This window comes from Phocoena phocoena, chromosome 1, assembly GCF_963924675.1.
Source record: "Phocoena phocoena chromosome 1, mPhoPho1.1, whole genome shotgun sequence".
Classification (NCBI taxonomy): domain Eukaryota; kingdom Metazoa; phylum Chordata; class Mammalia; order Artiodactyla; family Phocoenidae; genus Phocoena; species Phocoena phocoena.
In genome coordinates this window covers 146,095,940-146,115,969 of record NC_089219.1, presented here as the reverse complement: position 1 = coordinate 146,115,969, position 20,030 = coordinate 146,095,940, and the positions used below count along the sequence as shown (strand labels likewise).

Here is a 20,030-nt window from a genome sequence, read left to right as displayed (position 1 = left end):
CAAAAATACAAACCTTTCTAAATATCAAAAGAACAAAAAAGCAAAGAAAGACTACACAGTGAAAGACTTAACATTTATATAATTAAAAACAGAAAACACAAAATACAATGACAGAGCCCAGACAAAACATGTCTGACATATCAATAAATGTAAATGGATTCAACTCATATTGAAAGAGATTTTCAAATTGACTCATAAAGCAAAACCTATCTCCATGCTGATTTAGAGATACATCTAAATCAAAATAATTTAAATAGTTTGAAAACAAAAGGATGGGCAAAGATATACACGGCAAATGTAAAAAAAAGAAAGTAGGAATTATTTGACTCAGCTCTTTCTGACTCCAGAATCTAAGTCTTACCTATAAACAAAAACTGCAAATAACATTTCATGTGCTTCTGTAATAGTGCATGTATAGGGTATGTGTACATGAATGAATATGCCTTATATATTTTTAAAAACTATAACAAATTACTCAATTATATACAGTTTTTGAAATAAGACTAGATATCAAATTTCTGAGTTTAAAGAATTTAGTAATATTTACCTTTAATGGTATATAAAAATTTTTCCATATAAAAATCAAAACACTACTGAAAACTCCTCACCTGGATTTATGTCAAGATAAGCTGTTGATCTAAAAGCATGCAGTAACTCCTTATTCTGATGACAATCTACTGTCAAGCACTCAAATACTAAAATTTGAGTTGTTCTCTGAATCTTAAGGAAGTGGCATTTTATGAAATTTATAGTATACTACAAATTATTCTGTTGAAGCAACAATTTTTTTTTAACCTCTTGCAGAAATCCACAGCTATAATATTGCTTTCAGGTGTTAAAGATCTGTAGCTTCAGAAAGAGATTTCATGCCTCAGAAACAAAAATATGGGTAGTAAAAATTAAGAAACATTCTAGGAATATTATATAAAGGTCAATAACGGCTCTATAAATACAAAAATACACTTGTGGCAGCATCAACTCAGTTAATGCATAAGAGGAAGTAACTGTGAAATCTGTTTCAATTTCAACATCAATAATAAAATGGGGGATAATAATAGTATCAACCGGATAAGACTGTTGTGAGCATTAAATGACTGAAACACATAGCACACTGCTTGGCTTATATTGCAATAAATGTTAGCTAATATTATCATCACAAAGATATAAATTTCAAACTGATGTATTATTCAAATCTTTTAAATCTATTATAATTACTGATGATAGAATTAGCCCCACAGAGAAATATTTCCCTAATGGAAAAAATAAAAGAATGTAAAGCTGCTCCTTTCCTAAATGCCCTACTCCCTCTCTGCTACCACCTACCCCTGGGGCGAGATCAGGAGCCCTTCCTCTTCCATCCCATGGTACACATCCATTAGAGCATTATACCAGGATGTGTTCATTGTTGTTGGCACTGTCTTCCCCACCAAGGCTACTGTGAACTCCTTAAAGTCAGTGATTATGTCTTTATGCATCTCAACACCTCCAGGGCACCTGTTCCCACACATAATATAAGCTCAATTAAGGTGTGTTAAATTAACAAATGTGGTATTGTAGGTTTTTTGTGTGTGTGCGCGCGCGCACGTGTGTGAAAAACATGATCCAGTTCAGGGTTTATATTCTGTGGATTGCAATGATCTTGATTACAGACTGAGCTGCCTTAGCTGCCTACCTTCCTGAAAGGTCTGTTATCAAGATCAGGAAGGCAGGCAGCTAAGGCAGCTCAGCTGGGACCAAGAATGAAAGAAGGGATCATTCAAGAAATATTTAGACACTTACAGAGTACCCTGTGAGCACCAGGCAATGAACCGGGCTCTAGGGTTGTAAAGAAGACCACATCTCTGTCTAGAGAGCTCACAGCCCGGTGGGCAGGGAGCAGGTAAGGATCTCCCTCCTACTAGTTAAGTAGAGATGCTAAAGTTAAAGCTAGATCAAGACAGCTGATGCCCAGAATTCTCCTAAATTTCAGTGCTCTTTCCACGAGAACAATGCCTTTCAAATGTTGACAGGGCTCATAGTAAAAAATGTATTCTGTAGCACTGCCCAGTACAGACATGTACACTTCTGGTATTTTCTATTTAATTATTTTCTATTTTACTTTTTTCAAATGTTCATCTTGACACATTAAATTGGTTTATGACTCAAAGGTGGAAAAATACTGCTCTAGAAGGTATATTTTAAAACTCTCTCTAAAATGTCAAAGTCAGATATAATTCCTAATAATTAATTTTTCTCACACAACGAATGTCCCAGCAAAAATAAGTAAAACACTATCAAATAATCAAATAACCCCCAAAGACTAACACAGAGCCATGACAGCTGTCAACTGGGGAGTGGGAGGAAGCTAAACCTAATCTCCATCAGCTTTCTCTAAAGTAAATACCCGATCTAAGGGAAAGAGCTATTGCTAAGCAAAACACAGGGGGCTTGGTGGCAAGTCCCCTGGCACCTCAGCTCTCTTCCAGACAGACTGTGGCCCAAAAGACTCTCATCATCCTACACAAGAAATTCTGGAGCTTCCACTTACATTGAATATTTTTAAATTATTTTGTGTAAGAGACTTTAATTAAATGTGTTTGGATGGGGAACAATGAATTTATTAAAATAAGTGAATGAAAATCAAAATAAACATCTTATTTTAACAAAATCTCTCACTGATATTTGCCAATCTTCACTTAAATTGAGGGCAGGGGAGTGTACTGATTTATCCCAGATCTGAATGAAGCATGTAGAAGTGAATCATTAATTAAGGTAATAGGTTTTTTTTGGTTTGCTCTTGAAATAAGAGAGCAAGGCAGTATACAACTTTTCCTCAAGATAAGATGCTTATACAGCACTTCCCACTAAAGGAAATATGATAACAACAATCATCACTACCTAGCTGCATATTAGAGATGAAGAAACCCCAACATTCTCAGTTATTTCAAGAAATGTATTCCCCTGAACAGATGTAAAGTCAGAAACACGCAGAAAGACCAGAAAATCCCTTTCCCTCCTCTGTGTCCACAGACAGTACTCCAGCTCTGAGAACGCAGATTAAGTACAAGAACGTCCAGTCAAGCTCTTGGGCTTTACTAGCCTCACCATTCCCCATGCAAGAAGCATGTCTGAGTTTAAAGGACTCATTTTTTGTGACATTTGCCTCAAATTAAAGGACAATTTTATAAAACTTTAATAAATCTTCCTGTCCTCCCCAAAAGAAATCTGTTTAGAACGATGTTGAGAAAAATATTCTTTTATAAAGATAAAATGCATTTTTTTCTAAGAAAAAGGAGAATGTCATACCTGTTATTTATCAGCTCCATCCAGTAGAACTTTCTGTGATGAGGGAAGTGTTCTATTATCTCACTGTCCAATACAGTAGCCACTAGCCATCTAGTACCGAGCACTTGGAATGTGACTGGTGTGGCTGAGAAACTGAGTTTTAAATTTATTTCATTTTAATTAATTTAAATTTAAATAGCCATATATGGCTGGCAGCTACCATTTGGGGCTGTGTAGATTAGATAATTAACTTAAGTCCTCAGCAGCAAAGCTGAGCAATTGACTTACCTTAGACAGAATGACACAATTTGAAAATATATTCTATACCAATATTCAATTTTCAGCTTCCTAATTAATATTTAGTTAACTAACATTTAAAGTTTCCTCAGAAGTGGCTTTTCAACAAAGTTTGGCAATTTTTATTCTAGAACGTGAACACACTAGATCTGCTGAGCAGGATTCCTTTGGCAACGTTCAATTTTCCATCTGTGAAACTTAAGCACAGGGAAAGGGGAAAAAAAACAACTTAGGCCCACCCTCCTCTTGATACAAAGGTAAGAAATAAAACACATAATCTATACAAAGCCTAATACAACCTCCTAGACCCTTCTGGGAACATCTGCTCACCAACCCTTGCTTATGTTTGCTTCTTTAGACCCAGTCGTGGCTTTCAACAAAAGTCATTCCTACATTTGCTTGACCTTTTGACTGTGCTCTGTTATGACCAGACCCTCTAGAAGTATTCTGCTTATAGAAAGACCATTTAAAATGTACATACTAAAATATCCTATATTTAAATGAGACCAACTGATCAAATGGTCAAAAAGCAGTAGCTTGAAGAAGAGCAGATGCTTCAGAGAGACTAAAATATGCAGATCATGCCAAGACCACCTTCCAAGCAGGTGGCAAAAGAAAATGCGTAGTTCTATAGGCAGCAAGGATGAGACTCCCCAAGAAAATATGCTTAAAAATACACTGCAGCCTTGCTGTGGCCACAGGATAACTAACTTTAACTTCAATCAGCACCACTGCACTCCTTACAATCTCAAGGTAAATGCCAAATTATTTTTTTCAAGCTTCTCATCATGCTAATACTTATACGCAAATATTCCACAAACACACACACAGGCACAAGTGTTTCAGTAATTTCATTATTTTTAAGTAGAGTGAACTTCTAGAACTTGTATCTAAAAATACTATGAGCTCATTTAAAACAAGCAAACTTAAGTATACTGTGCAAAGAACAAAGCCACTCATACCGCATAGCATACTGGGGAAAGCTCAGACTATACAGAGCAAAGCAATTCTATGACAGCAGTGCAGTTCAGGTAAGAATTCAACACCATAGATGAAAACTTCATTTTTTTTTTCTCCCACTACTACTGCTACCACCAGGTCCCAAAAAAAGGACTCAAAGTTCACCTACTGTATCTAAAGAGCATTGGGATCTCAACAAGACACATAACAAAGAAGCAATGCCTACACTATTTCCCAGGCTTCAGGTCTTGCAGAATAATAAATGGCATTGACAGGAGAAAAGGCTTCATCTGGGGCAACTAAGAGCACTCTGATCTAGCAAGAGACTGTCAGACTCCATAAAAGCTGTGTGCTGTCAGCCCTCACACGTGTGGATAAAATCTGGAGATGTAGCCTGGGCAGGAAAGAGGGAGACAGAAAATTTTCAATGGGGAACTGCAGTGCAGTTCCACCCTAAGAGTACCCTCCTCACTCTTCCAAGATACGACCTACAGCACCTGCGGCACTAGCGCTAAGGAGCTTATCAGCTATAGAATTCTATGATAAAGTCTCAATGTCTAAGACAAATGCCAGAAACCTCAGTGCCTTTTTCTTTATCCTAATTCTTAAAGGAAAAAAGTCAAATAAATATAATAAACAATACAGAATTTTCACAGCAGGGGCATAAGTTCTCAAAGCACATAAGGCTTATAAACAGAAAAAAACCACTACTTATTCAGTTCTTTAAAAGTTCGCTTCAGAATAGAATTAATAAAAATCTACTAAAAGACACTCAGAAGATAAATTAGCTTAACAGGGATAAAACTTAATTTCTTATACTTAATATTCTAATATAGAATTATGAGATAAAACATAGATTCTAGTAAACAAAAGAAACACATAACAGAAAAGAAAGCCATTTTTTGCTTGGCTTCAAATGTGAACACAGTACGACACACTGTGAAAAAACTTATTAAACTATCTTAGCACAAATGGGGCTCAGTACTTTTTCTTAATGCCCAATGATTATGGGCTAAATATCTCACCTCTTCATTTTCAAAGCCCTGAAGCCCTATAAAACTCACTCCTACTCCTCTAGGAGCGCTTTCACATACTGGTTTTAATAGACGTCAATCATTTTAAAACAGTATTTAAGGAATTTACCAATATATAATTATGAAATTATACTTCTGAAAATATCATTCTTCCTAAATTAGGATTCTGGAAAAAAACAACTCAATAGAATTGTTTTCTATTTATTTTTTCAATAGTCAAAGCATCTTCCACCCAAAGTGTAATATATATATATATATATATATATATATATACATATTTTAAATCATGGCTCCTGACTTAAGCATAACATTACAAAATTTTTAATATGCATTAAAAAAGTGCTCCCACTCTTACCTGTATATCCAGCATACCATCCCCAAGAAGCCACCATTCCTAAAAGCCATTTGTACATGATTCCTTCAATATACCAGAACCGCTTACTGTCCAGCAGTCGAAGGGGCTGAAGCACAATTACATAGCAGATGTAGGAGGAAATAGCAACCAGGTTGTTGGCGACCATGAAGGCAAATCTCATCAGGGCTTTCACCAAGATCCAGCCCAGCCACGGAGCTTCTTCCAAAGTCACAGCCATTCTCGCATTGGAGACTGTCCTGTCTTTCTGAGATGAAAAGAAAATTCATTTAAAAAGGAAAATGGATTAAACACATCTAGATAGTCACCAACAGAGAAATCACTTCCAGCACAAAAATAAATGAAAAAATCGAGGGTCTAAGCTTTCCTAGTGTATTACCTCGGCGATCTGTCCGGGAAATTCCAGAGGGGGACAGAGAGCAAGGGAGGAGGAGCCGCACAAGGTCAAGGGAGCTGTTCACGGAGGCACAGCTATGTCATAATATATTTAGCAAATGATAACACTATTCCCACCAACTAATCTGCGGCCGGCCCGCACCGCGTCTGACTGCAGTCTTCTGTTGGACTTTAACGAAGAAAAATAGACCCACTTGCTTCACACACGCTCAGTTATCTCCAAACTGACGATACGAGTGAAAAGACGACTAAAACGGGGACCTCTAGATCAAATCTCCCAGACACTGCGACCTCGGTATCCTCACCACGACCCTTCCTGCACTGATTCATTCCTTTAAAAGGTCTCTCGCGTTAGCAAAAAGAGTTAAGTTAAAATTGTTCATTTGCGGCAAATCGGGTTTTGTGTTCCTTTTTTTTTTTTTTTACAGAAAAAAAGGGGGGCGGCAGAAAAGAAGGCAAAAGGGTGAGAGGAAGAAAGTGGGCGATAATAAGGAAAAAAGGATTAAGGACAGGAGTAGGGGGAGGGGAGCAATAGCAGAAGGAGGTGGAGGCAAAGGGCCAGGGATGAGGAGCACCGGCCCCGACCAGAGGGCAGGGAAACCAGGGATGATGAAAGAAGCAGGGAAGAGGAGGCGACGGCAGAGCTCAGGGGGCGGGTGGGGCCCGCCGCGGTTTCCGCGATGTGGAAGCGTTAGGGCGGCGGTCTCGGCCCGCGCGCCAGGCTCACCTCGGCGGGCGCGGGCGGCGAGCGGTGGAGCGCGGGAGCCGGTGGGGCCGGGGGTCGGCGGCCCGGGACGCGGTGCTGCGCGGCGGCGGCGGCGGCGGGTGTCCCCGGCCGAGGAGTCGCGGTCATGGACCCGGCAGCGGCGGCCGAGGCGCGGCGCGAGCGGGCGCGCGGACGCCCTACTCCCCTCGCGGCTGCCTGCGGACAGAGGGACGGCGGGGACTCAGAGGCCAGACCTGTCACCGGGGCGGGTCCCGGGGAGGCGGGCGGATGCCCAGCACCCCCGCCTCCTTCTTGGGGCCTACGGCGCTCTCGTCCCTCATGCCGCTGCCGGCGCCGCCGCCGCCGCCGCCGCCGCCGCCGCCGCCTCCCCGGGCCACGCGACTACGACACCCCTTCCCCGGCCCCCCAGCGCCTCCCCGGGCCCAGCCCGCCGCAGCCCCGGGGCCTGAGCCCACCGAGCCTGGGGTTACCTCGGGCTGGCCCGGCACCGGCTGGGGCTACGGGAGCCAGAGGAGCCGGAAGAATGCATGGCAGGCGGAAGGAGGAGCGGCGGGGCCCGGCCCCGCTCCGGCTGCGGCGTGCCCCGCGCCCCGTCCACGGCGGTGCCGAGACTCGATCCCCAGGGCCCAGCCGCGTTCGCCGGGGCTGACGGGGAGGGGCGGCGGGGAGGAAGCGGCGGGAGTCGGGACTGCTGCAGAGCCGCCCCCAGAGCGCCCTCTAATGAAGGCGCGGCCGCCGTCGTCCGCCTGCTCAACCCGCCGCCTGCGCTGCCGGCGCCGCCGGCGCCAGGGATCCCGCTGTCCGCGGATCGAGGCCCTTGGGGCTGCCTGGCCCCTAGGCCGGGACTTGCCTCAGCCCGGGACCGAGGAAGAGGGCCACTCGGAAAGATCTAGGAATGAGCACCAATCCTTACACCACACGAGTGATTTGGTCCAAATTGAGAGCCACTTTTTAGCCAAAACAGCCGTTTTTCATTGTTAAGGCTTTCTCTCCTGACAAACGCGATCGCTGCCCAAACTGGAAAGCTGTCTCCTTGAAGACTGAATGTCTTCTTTTCTTTCCTAATGAAACCTAGTTGCTCTCATGGCTTTTCTTCTGAATCTCCCCAGAGTATTAAGGTCTAGAGTTTAAAATCAATTCATGTTAAGTGCCAGAACTCTTGTTCCTGGAAAGCACCTGGAAGCACATTAATGACAATTATGATGCCCCATCCATCCTCTCGCCCCCTCCGCCCCCAAAAGAATCCAGTGGGAATGGGCGGTCCACACAGAAACACTGAAATTTAGTTAGTCAAGGAGGGGAAAGCACGTAGGCAGTGACAGTCATTGAGTAAGTGCTCAAAATTTTGTGGCCATAAGTACCCCGGACAGGCCTGGTTATTCCCGAGGTACTGTAGCTGCATTCTGTTTCAAAGGTTGGACCACCAGAAGAAAAATAGAGAAATAGCTCAATGGCCTGCCCATCTGAACATTCTCATATGGCCTACCTAAATTTCAGTATTAAAAAGAAAAAAAAGTATAAAATCTTGTTATATCCCTTAAATGGGGGTAGGGGGTGCGCATTTTTTTGTGTTCCTAGTGAACTGCCATGTTTAAATCAGAATGCCACTTATTCCGCCTATAAAATGTTTATCACTGTGTTTGTTTTGGACTCTCAACGACTTCTCTCTCTTTCTCTCTCTCTCTCTCTCTCTCTCTCTCTCTCTCTCAACCCTTAACTTCAGCTCCTCTTTGGCTCACAGATGAAGAAAAGAAAACTCGCCTTACGAACATGTGAAAAAATATATTCTATTTCTATTCCCTTGGGTGATGAGGAAATATGAAAGCACAGAGCCTGGCTGAAATAATTTATTAGATTTCTTTCCATTTATTATTCATTTGTTTTTATTTATATATGTTGCTTATCTATTTCACCAATATTATATTCTAACTTTACAGGGCATAAAAAGGCATAGACCTTGTCAGAGATCTTTCTATATAAGATCAAATGATGTATAGCAATGGAAAAGTTAAATATGACCTTTCTATTCCTTGTATTTCCTCTTAGAATTTAGGTGCCAGGCAATAGAATCTTTAAATAAATCTCATGAGAGAAATAATATATGTACTGTAGATTATTGTTTAAAATATATCATTATACTTTTAAGTGGGTAAGACAGGTAAGGCATATATTCTTCCAAGAATCAAGAATAAACTCCCCTAAGATTCCATTAGGTCCATCCCATTCAGCATTCCTCACATACTGGCAAACACTGGCTGACACCTGGAGAGAGATAACCTACCATGTGATCTGTACCCGGTTCCTGGATCACAGAGCATCTGCCAGAGCTTCAGATACTCCAGCACTTGCTGAGATGTAATTAGTACCAATCAGTCATGCCAGAGGTTGGGCAAGACCTTGCACAGTGGGTGTCAAACTTCAGCATGCAAAACATCACTTGTGGTGCCTACAAAAAAGATTCTTGGACCTCATACCAGAAAATTTTAATACTCTAGGTCCACAGGGGCCTGAGAACATGCTTTTTAAAAAGTGTCATAGGTGGTTCTGATGCAGGTAGGGTATACAGACCATGCTTTAAGAAACTCTGACCTAGAGGTATCCTGAGATAATCACATCCTTTTCTTGACCCTTCATGATTTTAAATCATTTAATCATATCTGTTCTCATCTGTATTAGTTTGCTAGGGCTGCCATAATAAAATACCACAGACTGAGTGGCTTAAACAACAGAAATTTATTTTCCCATGGTTCTGGAGGCTGGAAGTCCAAGATGAAGGTGTTGGCAGGGTTTGTTTCTTCTATGGCCTCTTGCCTTGGCTTGTGGAGGACCATCTTCTCCTTGTGACTTCGCATAGTCATCTGTCTGTGCATGCAGGTGTCTGGTGTCTGTCTCTGTGTCCCAATCTCTTCTTATAAGGACAACAGTCCTTATGCCAGTCACACTGATTAGCACCCACCCTAGTGACCCCATTTAATTTAATTACCTCTTTAAAGGCCCTATCTCCAAATATAGCCACATTCTGAGGTACTGAGGGTTATGGTTTTAGTATATGAATTTTAGGGGGACACAATTCAACCATAACATCATCCTTCTACTGTGTACACTGCAGAATTCTGCCATTTCAGTGGCTTTTTATGGGAGAGATGTGGAAACCCTAATCTTGAATCTTTCAGCTAGTCCACTCTTGACTGGCTCCAACTTCATTAGACTTATCTTCATGCTAAGCACATCGTGTTTCAGGTGTAGGTATGTCCTGTTTCATTGCCCAGGATGAATGAGAGGGCTTATCTTTTTAACTTTCTTGACCACAGCAGCGTGTTCAGTTTCCAGACAATTCAGTGCCTACCATGGATAAGGAACTGCATTTGGTCTAGCTTCTTCAGGGAACAATTGTTCAGGGAACAATTTCAGATGACGCTTATATTTATTTCTTGTATTTCAGAGTTCATTTAAGATATATGTTTTGTATTCTTTTACCTTACATATAATACCTCCCTCTTGCCTATATGGTTTTTTTGCCCCGCCAGCTTTCAATTTACTGAGACAGCCTCCTGAGATTTTTCTGTTGCTTATTTTCACAATACCACAGGCAGACAGATGCATATATGCTCTGAACGACTGTAACAAGAAGGTTGGGATGGCCAGTTGTCCAGGGTAGAAGATCTATAGAAAGCAAGGGCCTTCTTCAATGACTAACTAGCCTCCAGTCCCCTATCCAACTACCTTAGAGCCAGGTTTATCAAAACACAAACATAAATTAAGAATTTTGCCATCTTCCTATAGTATAGCCCAATAGGGGAAGAAGGAAAACAAGGAGACCCCACCCTATAGCCACAAGACTTATAGTTTCAGTTTCAAAAGCCCACATTTGAATCACAAGAGGATGGTCCTTTGAAAGAGAAATATGACTTCTCGCATTTCCAAGAGTCTCCAGACATTTTAAAACAATCTAACCACAACACCTGGGAAGGTTTAATTCCACCCATCTGGTCCACATACATCCAACAAATTAGATTATAACCAGGGAGGAGCTCCCTTGGGCAGAAGAATCCTCCTGGGCTCTCTCTTTTTCCTGGTGGCAATTATAAAAACATTTCACCTACCTTTACCGGGTTCTGCACTAAAGCGCCAATGAAATATTTCCTCATATTTCTTCAGGGGAAACCCAACCAGCAGTTTTATAAACATGCAATGATTTGATACCAGCCTCCCACATCACTAGAAACAGTTGCAACCTAGAAATTAGCACCCAAGACAGTCATGCATTCTGACTGTTGTCAGCTTTAACTTCAAACAAAAAGGGAGATATATATATACCTAAATATATGAAATATATAATATATAGTTTTCTTCTATATTAGTATCCATAATCATTTTACATAAAATATGTTAGGACTTATAACCTTAAAATGTTTTAGACAAGACTTGACTACAGTTTTATTTAAGCCATTTCAGCAACTCTTGTTATTAACAAGGTTGACCCTAAACAGTTTTGTGAAGTAAACAATTCTCTCTTCTTCTCTATGTCCCTCTCCTCTTCGACTAATTTCCCTTTTCCCCTCTTGATACTGAAATGGTACCTAGTTTCCAAGGGGCACTGAAGACCCCACCTAAGACCTCCACCCCCAACAGACAACACTCTTTAAGCTAGAACCTTCTTTCTCACCTATCCAACATTGCATTTCCTTAGTTCAGCCCAGCCTTTCCTGCCTAGTGTGGTAAACTAATCCCTGCTGAGTTGCTAATGGCTAAAACCCACATTCCCTCTTCCTGAAGTATTAACATTTTATAAAGGACTTCCTTAAAAGCATTTCTGTTGGTAGATTCCCAGGTACTGTAGTGGAGAAGTATTCTTGTAAGATATTTTGGAGAGGCTATTTCAGCAAGTTCCTTCGCTGACAGAACCTACGAAATCATGTAGTACCCCTAAGAATAAGACAAATTCAGATTTTAAATTGTCTTTTCCTAACATAATAACTAAAATAATGACATGTTGTTGATGATTATGTTAAAATAGTAATAATAGCTGACACTTATTGATCACTTTCAACACTGCAGGCCCTGTTCTCAGTGCTTGCTTTCCATGCATCAACTCATTCATTCTTCACAAAGACCTTATAAGGGCCTACATTTTACTGGTGTAAAGATTAAGTGATCTGCCCCAGGTCACTCAGCCAGCAAGTGGCAGGGCTGCGACAGGATTCCCAGTTCTCAGGGTCCAGAGCCCATTCTCCTGACCACAAACTACAGTGCCTCTCTAGGAGAGGCTGGTAGAAAAGCCACTCTCCACCAAAAGGGTGAGAGAAAGAGAGATTGAGAGGAAGTTTCAGAGGATGCTACTCTTCTCCAGCCTCATCTCTTATCACTCCCTTCTCACACCGTCTTGAAAGGATGTACTGTGCAACTTCACACATACGAGCTCATGCATTTTTTTGTTCATGCTTTTCCCTTCTCTGTGCTTTTTTTGGGGGGTGGTGGTGCTGCACTACATAGTTTGTGGGACCTTAGTTCGCCGACCAGGGATCAAACCAAGGTTCCCGGCAGTGGAAGCGTGGAATCCTAACCAGTGGAAGCGTGGAATCCTAACCAGTGGAAGCATGGAATTCCCCACCAGGAATTCCCTCTCTGTGTCTTTTTGATTCTACTCATCTTCGTGGTCCAGCTAAGATATCAAAGGATCCATACCCCCAGCCCCACCCCCAGAATTCATTCTTCCTCTGTGTGCATTCTTATATCCCAATGCTTACCATACTGTAACAGGCTTGGATGTTTTATATTTCAGTTCTCTGCTAAAATTAGAGGTTCCATATCACCTGTCTTTCTCATTTTTTTCCAATGTCTAGCTTAGTGCCTTATATTTGGTAGGAAAAAAAATTGAATTCAATGTTTACTTAATTTATTCAGACTAAATCATTTCATTTTTTTAAGTTGACAGTAGGATACCTTGAATGGTGACATCATCATCATTGTCATCATCACCATCATTATCCAAACCATGGCCAGAAGCAATAAATGTTGCTAATACTTCATCTTAAGATGTATTTCAACCTTTTAAAAATGATTGTTTCGGGCTTCCCTGGTAGCGCAGTGGTTAAGAATCCATCTGCCAATGCGGAGGACACGGGTTCGAGCCCTGGTCCGGGAAGATCCCACATGCCGAGGAGCAACCAAGCCCATGCGCCACAACTACTGAGCCTGCGCTCTAGAGCCCGCGAGTCACAGCTACTGAAGCTCACACACCTAGAGGCCGAGCTCCGCAACAAGAGAAGCCACCGCAATGAGAAGCCCGCGCACCACAACAAAGAGCAGCCCCTGCTCTCTGCAGCTAGAGAAAGCCCGGGCACAGCAACGCAGAGCCAATGCAGCCGCAAAAAAAAAAAAAGATTGTTTCAGTGGCTAGAAGCACCTCAGCTAAATCACTAATTGTACAAAATAATATTACCCCTTTTATTATTAAAATATCTTCCTTCCTCATTCTCAAGCTATCATCTACTCCAAATCCATCCTAGATGATGTGGTTGTAGTATTTGGCTTAAAGTACCATTTTTAACATTTTATTTTCCTGCTCAAGTTTTGACATTGCTTTTACACGTCCTAGCAAATCAAGTGTGACTCTCTCTGTCTGGTTTACTTCAGGACCTCAACACCAGATTCCTCACTCGTTATCCTAAAGTTTATCAACCAACGGGCCATGCACGCTGCTGTGTCTCAGTGAGGTTCCCAAGGCAGAGCTTGGCACTCTAAGGTACAAACTGGTGGCCTCCATTTACCCCAACCTATTTTCACCATTGTCAAGGACTGCCGTGAAATGAAAGGCTGGGAAACATTGTCAAATTCTACTTCAGTTCTCATTTACTTCCTAACCAGCCTTCTCTACTTCTTTTTTTTTTGCAGTATGTGGGCCTCTCACTGTTGTGGCCTCTCCCGTGTGCTCCAGACGCGCAGGCTCAGCGGCCATGGCTCACGGGCCCAGCCGCTCCGCGGCATGTGGGATCTTCCTGGACTGGGGCACGAACCCGTGTCCCCTGCAACGGCAGGAGGACTCTCAACCACTGCGCCACCAGGGAAGCCCAGCCTTCTCTACTTTTAAACAAACACATTCCGTAGCTTTGCTTTGGCTATTCCCCTACCTGGAAAGCCATCCTTCTTTCTCTCTGACCATCTTTTAACAACCACGGGAAGGCTGTCTTCTTGTCCTTCTTCTTGTCCAGGACTCCAGAGTCCCTTCTCTGAATAACTACTGCATTTATATAGAGAGCACCCCACAGTTTTGACTTAATTCTTTGCTCTCACACATCCCTTCTGCATGCTTGTTGCAGTGGATAGCACAATTACCTGCCTGATTCTGAGCCTGCAGTACAGGGAGGTCTCGGCATATAAACTGTACAGATTGAGAAGTTCCAGGTGCATAATTTCACATTACCCCACTCAGACTGCAAACAAGTTCCAGCCCCTCCTTCTCACTTCTTTCTCTGATGGTCCTTCAGTAGCTTGATCCTTTCAATCATTCTGTCCTTCCACAGTCCATCCTCCAGTTTAAAGCCAAATCTACTTTCTTCAGCCTCTCTAGACCCTCAGAAAAGTTAGGTCTTTTCAGGGTCCTGGATTCTGCTTAGCTTCCAGACAAAACCGCTCTCCTTACAGCTAACCTGAATTCCACCTTGGCAATTTCCCTGGACTGTGTCCACAGAATTTCCCAGCACTGACTTCCTTCTGGAAAGAGTACCCTATCTGCTTTGTACTAGCTTCTTCTCCCTTTCCTCTGACCTCATATTTATCCTCAGGAGATCCCATGGAGTCACATGTCTGAAGCTTTCTTTCACAATTCCAAGTCCTACCATTGACAACGGACTCCTAACTTGTCTGGAAGCTTTTAACTCATAAGTATCCTATGTTTATGGGTTTTCCCACAAATTAAAAAAAGAAAAGAAAAAACAACACTTTGTTCTGTCATTGGGGTGGTGAAATTTAGTGATATTTGTTAAGGAAGAGGAATTCCCCTGTGGAAGAGGAACACAGGATAATTTCACTTATGAACAGAGGAAAGAAGGTATGGGGAAGTTACATGGCTTGTTCATCCCAGAGAGCACCAGAAACAGCTGCTGTGGTCTTAAGGCGACCAACTCCTGATTTACCTAGGACTTTCATCATTTTAGCACTCAAAGTCCCACAGCCCAGGAAACTACTCAGTTCTGGCCAATGGTTGGTGACCCTCTATGGTGTCCTGGGTCCCCATGCAGTCCCTTAGCCAGGTTACAGAGGTCCAGCTTCCCTGCCCAGCCTACCTTTTCTCTGCTCCACCTGCTCTCTGACGATTTGATGCATCAGAAGTTAACAAGTCATTCAGGTCTGATAGCGTGTTTAATGTTTCCTCTAAAGCGTTATAACTTGTCCTTATCTGGGTTAAATTTCCCCTCTTATTCAAGTCTTCAGCAGTGCAGCTTGGCTCTTTCCGAAGTTCTCATCAGCTTAAATCATAAGGGGTTTGAGCAGAAATTTTCACCCTGCTCCTTTTCAAACTGTGTGTTTAAGATTGATTTGTCATCTTGGGGACTGAGCCGGTTGGCTGAGACTGTTGTAATGAAAATCATGCCACCTTGCATTTTCCCAGTGCCTTGCAGTCAACAAAGTGCGCTCTCTCTCTCTCTCTCTCTCTCTCTCTCTCTCGCTCGCTCGCTCTCTCTCTCTCTCTCTCTCTCTCACACACACACACACACACACACACACACACACACACGCCTTGCTTCGTGTTACCAATAACCCCCTGAAGTAGGCAGGTACTTACTGGTTGAACGAAGTAAATAGGGTAAGGAAATAATTTCTTTACAAGTGGTTTTCTCTTGAAATGTCTTTAAGAAACAGTTTATAAAACATGCTTTCAAATCCTTTGTGTCTCTTAACTTCTGTCTTCAAAGCATAAAGATCTAAATTATTAAGAATCAGCTACTGGCAACCACACAGCCTGGAGAAACCCCAGAGTAGGGCTGGGGGGATCCCAGCTCCTCCCTCCCAGCACAGCCAGCTGCAGGCCCTGGAGGGAGGGTTCCACCCTCCATCACCCCAAAACCTGGCAGGCCCTGCCTCTCTACTTCCTCTCACCTAGAACATAATTTCTATGGGGAAATGCAAACCCACATGCTCTTGAAAGAGAACGTGATTGTAAATTGGGAACCGTCGACAAAGAATCCCTCATCTCTTGGTTTCCTATTATGAGGTCTTCTCAGCACAAGCTCCCGTTTTAAGTACTGTGAATTAAACAAGGCTATCGGCAAAAGAGTGAGGCTAAAATGCTGCCTCTTCAAGTGTTAGGGGGAACACTGACCGAAACCGCCCACCCTGGCCAGGCAAAGACAGTAACAATTTGCATGAATTATTTTACGACAGGAGATCCTGGTAAGGAACACGGTACTAACAAGCCACCACCAACCAGAAGAATACGGGAAAGGTCAAAAGGAGAGAGGAGACACCAGTCCACGTGTCCTACCAACCTCCCAGAATCCGCCTGGCTGGAATCCATCTTGGCTGAGTGGTTGCACGCGCTGCCAGGAAGGACCCTGAGTCAGAATGGCTGGCCAGAGACAACCAGGAAATTAATCCCATCACCGTAAAACCCGACACTACGAGCCACGTGAACCCACCCTTACCCTCCTGCTCTCCGCCTGGGCGCCTCTTCCCGATAGTCTCTTGCTTTGTCAGTAAGTGTGTCTCCTCGGACAATTCATTTCCAAGTGTTAGACAAGCGCCCACTCTCAGGCCCTGGAAGGGGTCCCCCTTCCTGCAACAAAAGGATGGGATTTTTAAAGTTTGGAGCCACTCAACTTATAGTAATTCTATAGTTTAAGTTCTTACATGAGGTTTTGGTAAACCTTCAGCAACTCCACGTCATGTTGAATTGAATGACATTCTTCTGAAAATGTACCTACTCTATTTCAATGTTTTTAAATATGCCTAATCATGAGAAACATCTGCAGTTCTTTTTAATTTGAGACTTTAGTGTATATAATCATCTCCTGGAGAGCTTGTTAAAATGTGGATTCCTGGGCCTCATCCCAAAGATTCTGATTCAGTCGGTCTGGGGTGGGGTCTGGGGATCTTCAGCATTAAAAAGCATCTTCACGTGATCTGAGGCAGGTGCTCTGAAGGTCCCTACAAACCTTGCTATTTACTGTGTGGGCTGCCAACACCGGTGTCACCTGGGATGGATTAGAAATGCAAAATCTCAGGCTCTGCCCTGATCTTCCGAATCAGAATCTGCATTTTAATAAGATTCCCAGGTGGTTTGTGTATACATAACATTTGATAAGCAGTGAGCTGCAATCCAACGAACAACATACATCACCTCAAAACTTGAAACCAGGTGAGAGCTACCAATGGATAACCTGGAGCAAGCCTTCTTCCATGGGGGCCTTTAATGTGTGCTCAACAAATATTCATTAGATGAATATATTTTCATGGAATAGGTACCATGGAAGTCCCATTGTGTAGACTAACTTGCAATCATGAATGAACCAGAGGTCTAGGTAAGTGTTTGAGTATATAAACAAGACTTTTGTAATGTATTAATCAACAAGTATTTACTTATTCGGTGTTTTCCATGTGCCCAGAATTTTGCTTCTCCCATTCTATTTGGGGGAAAGAAAGGTAATACAGAAAAGACTTATAGAAGATAATGAAATGCCTCGACGCTATGTGGACATTTGATGTTTGCAATTGGAGTTCTAACAAGGGGAAAGTATACTGACTGGAAGAGTCAGTGGAACCTCCATGGAGGAGGAGGTGAGCGGGTGGGTAAAGTATGGGAGGTGTTATGGAAGCAGACAGGAGGCCTTCCCAAGAAGGAAAGAGAGCAAGGAGAGTAAAACTTAAAATGAGCTTGATTTGTCTGGGAGACAGAGAAGTGAACTGCTCTATTACGGCAAAGGTTTTAGGGGAGTGAAGGACGGAAAACAAGAAGGTTATGTAGGAGGAAACTAAATTGTAGGTGGTTTGAAAATCAGAAGTAGAATGTGCTATAGCATGTGTTTGGACAATGCTGGTTATTTCCCCCAATCCATTTTTTTCTTTCTACTTTACAAGAAGTTTTTTTTTAATTGTAGTATAGTTGACTCAGGGGATTCTTTTTTTAAGTTGGGCTCATAGCCAGCCAAGACATAGACTACATTTCCCAGCCTCCTTTACAGGGCAGTGTGATCATATGACTATCTTTTGTCCAATGAGATATAAACAGAAGTGTTTATATCAGCTGTGATTTCTCTAAAATACCTTTAAAGGATGGGGGCACATCCTTTTTTACATCTTCCACTTTCCTGTTAACTAAATAGGGATGAGGGTAACTAGAGCTCAAGTAACAATTTTGGACCAGAAGCTGGAAGTCACAGGCTAACATGAGCAAACAGTGACATAGGAGGACTCTGGGTCCCTGGTGATCAGGCCATTCTAACCCCAGACTGCTTTCCTCTGGTCTCTTTAACATGAGAAAGATGTAATTTTATATCTTCCTTAAGTCACTAATATTACACTTTGACTTTTCTGTCATGCACAGCCAAACCTAACTCGAATTCATAAAACATGTAATTGAAAGCCAAAAATGCAAGTGTTTATGCATCAGGCACCATCCTGGTTCCAGGTCCCCAGCCCTATGACCCTAATAGATTAGTTACCTAATCTAAGCCTTTGTCTTCTCATATGTAAAATAGGGAGAACATTCCTCAAGGGTGGTTATGAGGAGCAAATAGATTATATAAAGTATCTAGCACAGTGCTGGTGTACAGCACGCTCTTAATAAATATACTCTTTCTAATTATATACAGGGACATAGCGACAGACCAATATGGGACACAGTGGCTGTGAAAAGTCAGAGGGTATCTACATCTAGAAGATAAGTTTGGCAGTAGTGGACTTCATGGTTTAAAAGGTGAATAGACTACAAGCAGGCAAATGCTTCAGAAAGTCTTCAGGCTAGCCTGTGGCATTAGCATTGGAACTGAAGCAGATACTTACTGAGCCCTTTTTCTGTCCCAGGCACATTCTAGGAGTTAAAGCTACAATGACAAACAAAAACACACACGTTCTTATACTCACAGTGTCTACAGCCTGGTATGGGAGTCAGACATTAAACTACTAATGAGTAATGATATGACCGTGGTAGGTGCTGAAAAGGAAAGAAACAAAATGTTCTGAGAGCTTGTGTTAGAGGCGAGTAACAGAGTGAGGTAGGATTCAGCTGAGATGTGAAGGATGAACCTGAGTTACCTAAGTGAAAGGAGGCAGAAAGTACATCCCCAGCAGGGAAATGAAAGGCAACGGCCCTGAGATGGAAAGGAGCAGCATAAGTTCTCATGAATAAGATAAAGCCAGTGTACCTGAAGTGGTAAGCCCACAGGGGAGCCTAGTATGAGATGAGCTGGAGAGGAAGGCAAGAGACAGGTCCTATAGGGCCTTGTAGACCATCATAAAGGGTTCTGTCCCAAGGATGATTGGCTGCTGGCAGGTTTTGAGCAGAATCCTAGGACGGCAAACCATCCCGGTTTGCCTGGGACTGAGGGATATGAGACTTCAGTGCTAAAACTGGGACAGTTCTGGGCTAACCAAGAGGTTGGTCACCTTAGTGATCTAATTTTTCCTAAAGATTACAGTCTGGCTGCCATATGGAAAACCAAGTATAGGAGGACAGGAATGGAATTAATAAGAGCAGTTAGATTGTTGGAGTATCCAGGCAAAAGAAGACAGTAGCTTGGGCTGGGGTGGTGGCAGTGAAGTTGAGGGGAAGAGGATGGATTTGAGAGAAATTTAGGACGTAAAATTGGCAGGACATGGTGAGAGGTTGGAAATGCTATTTCCAGGACCACATGGATTAACTCAAGACTACATGGATTAACTCAAGTTATTTCACTTTCAAAAGTGAAATCTGGACTGCAAATCCCACATAGGAGCTCCTCTGATTATATTCTTCTAAGCACTGAAATACTAGGGTAGACCC

The 20,030-nt window shown here is 42.6% G+C and overlaps 1 protein-coding gene across 1 annotated transcript in view; it reads right to left on the bottom strand.

The window, feature by feature from the left end:
* The window catches only part of LPGAT1 (lysophosphatidylglycerol acyltransferase 1), a 63,317-nt gene extending 56,075 nt beyond the window's left edge, over positions 1–7,242 (bottom strand). The window contains exons 1-2 of the mRNA XM_065892507.1: positions 7,052–7,242; positions 5,911–6,175 (exon numbers count right to left, since the gene is read on the bottom strand). Coding sequence (XP_065748579.1) covers positions 5,911–6,175; positions 7,052–7,177 — 391 coding nt within the window. The 5' untranslated portion in view covers positions 7,178–7,242. The remainder of the gene's footprint in view (positions 1–5,910; positions 6,176–7,051) is intronic.
* Between the last annotated feature and the right edge of the window lie 12,788 nt (positions 7,243–20,030).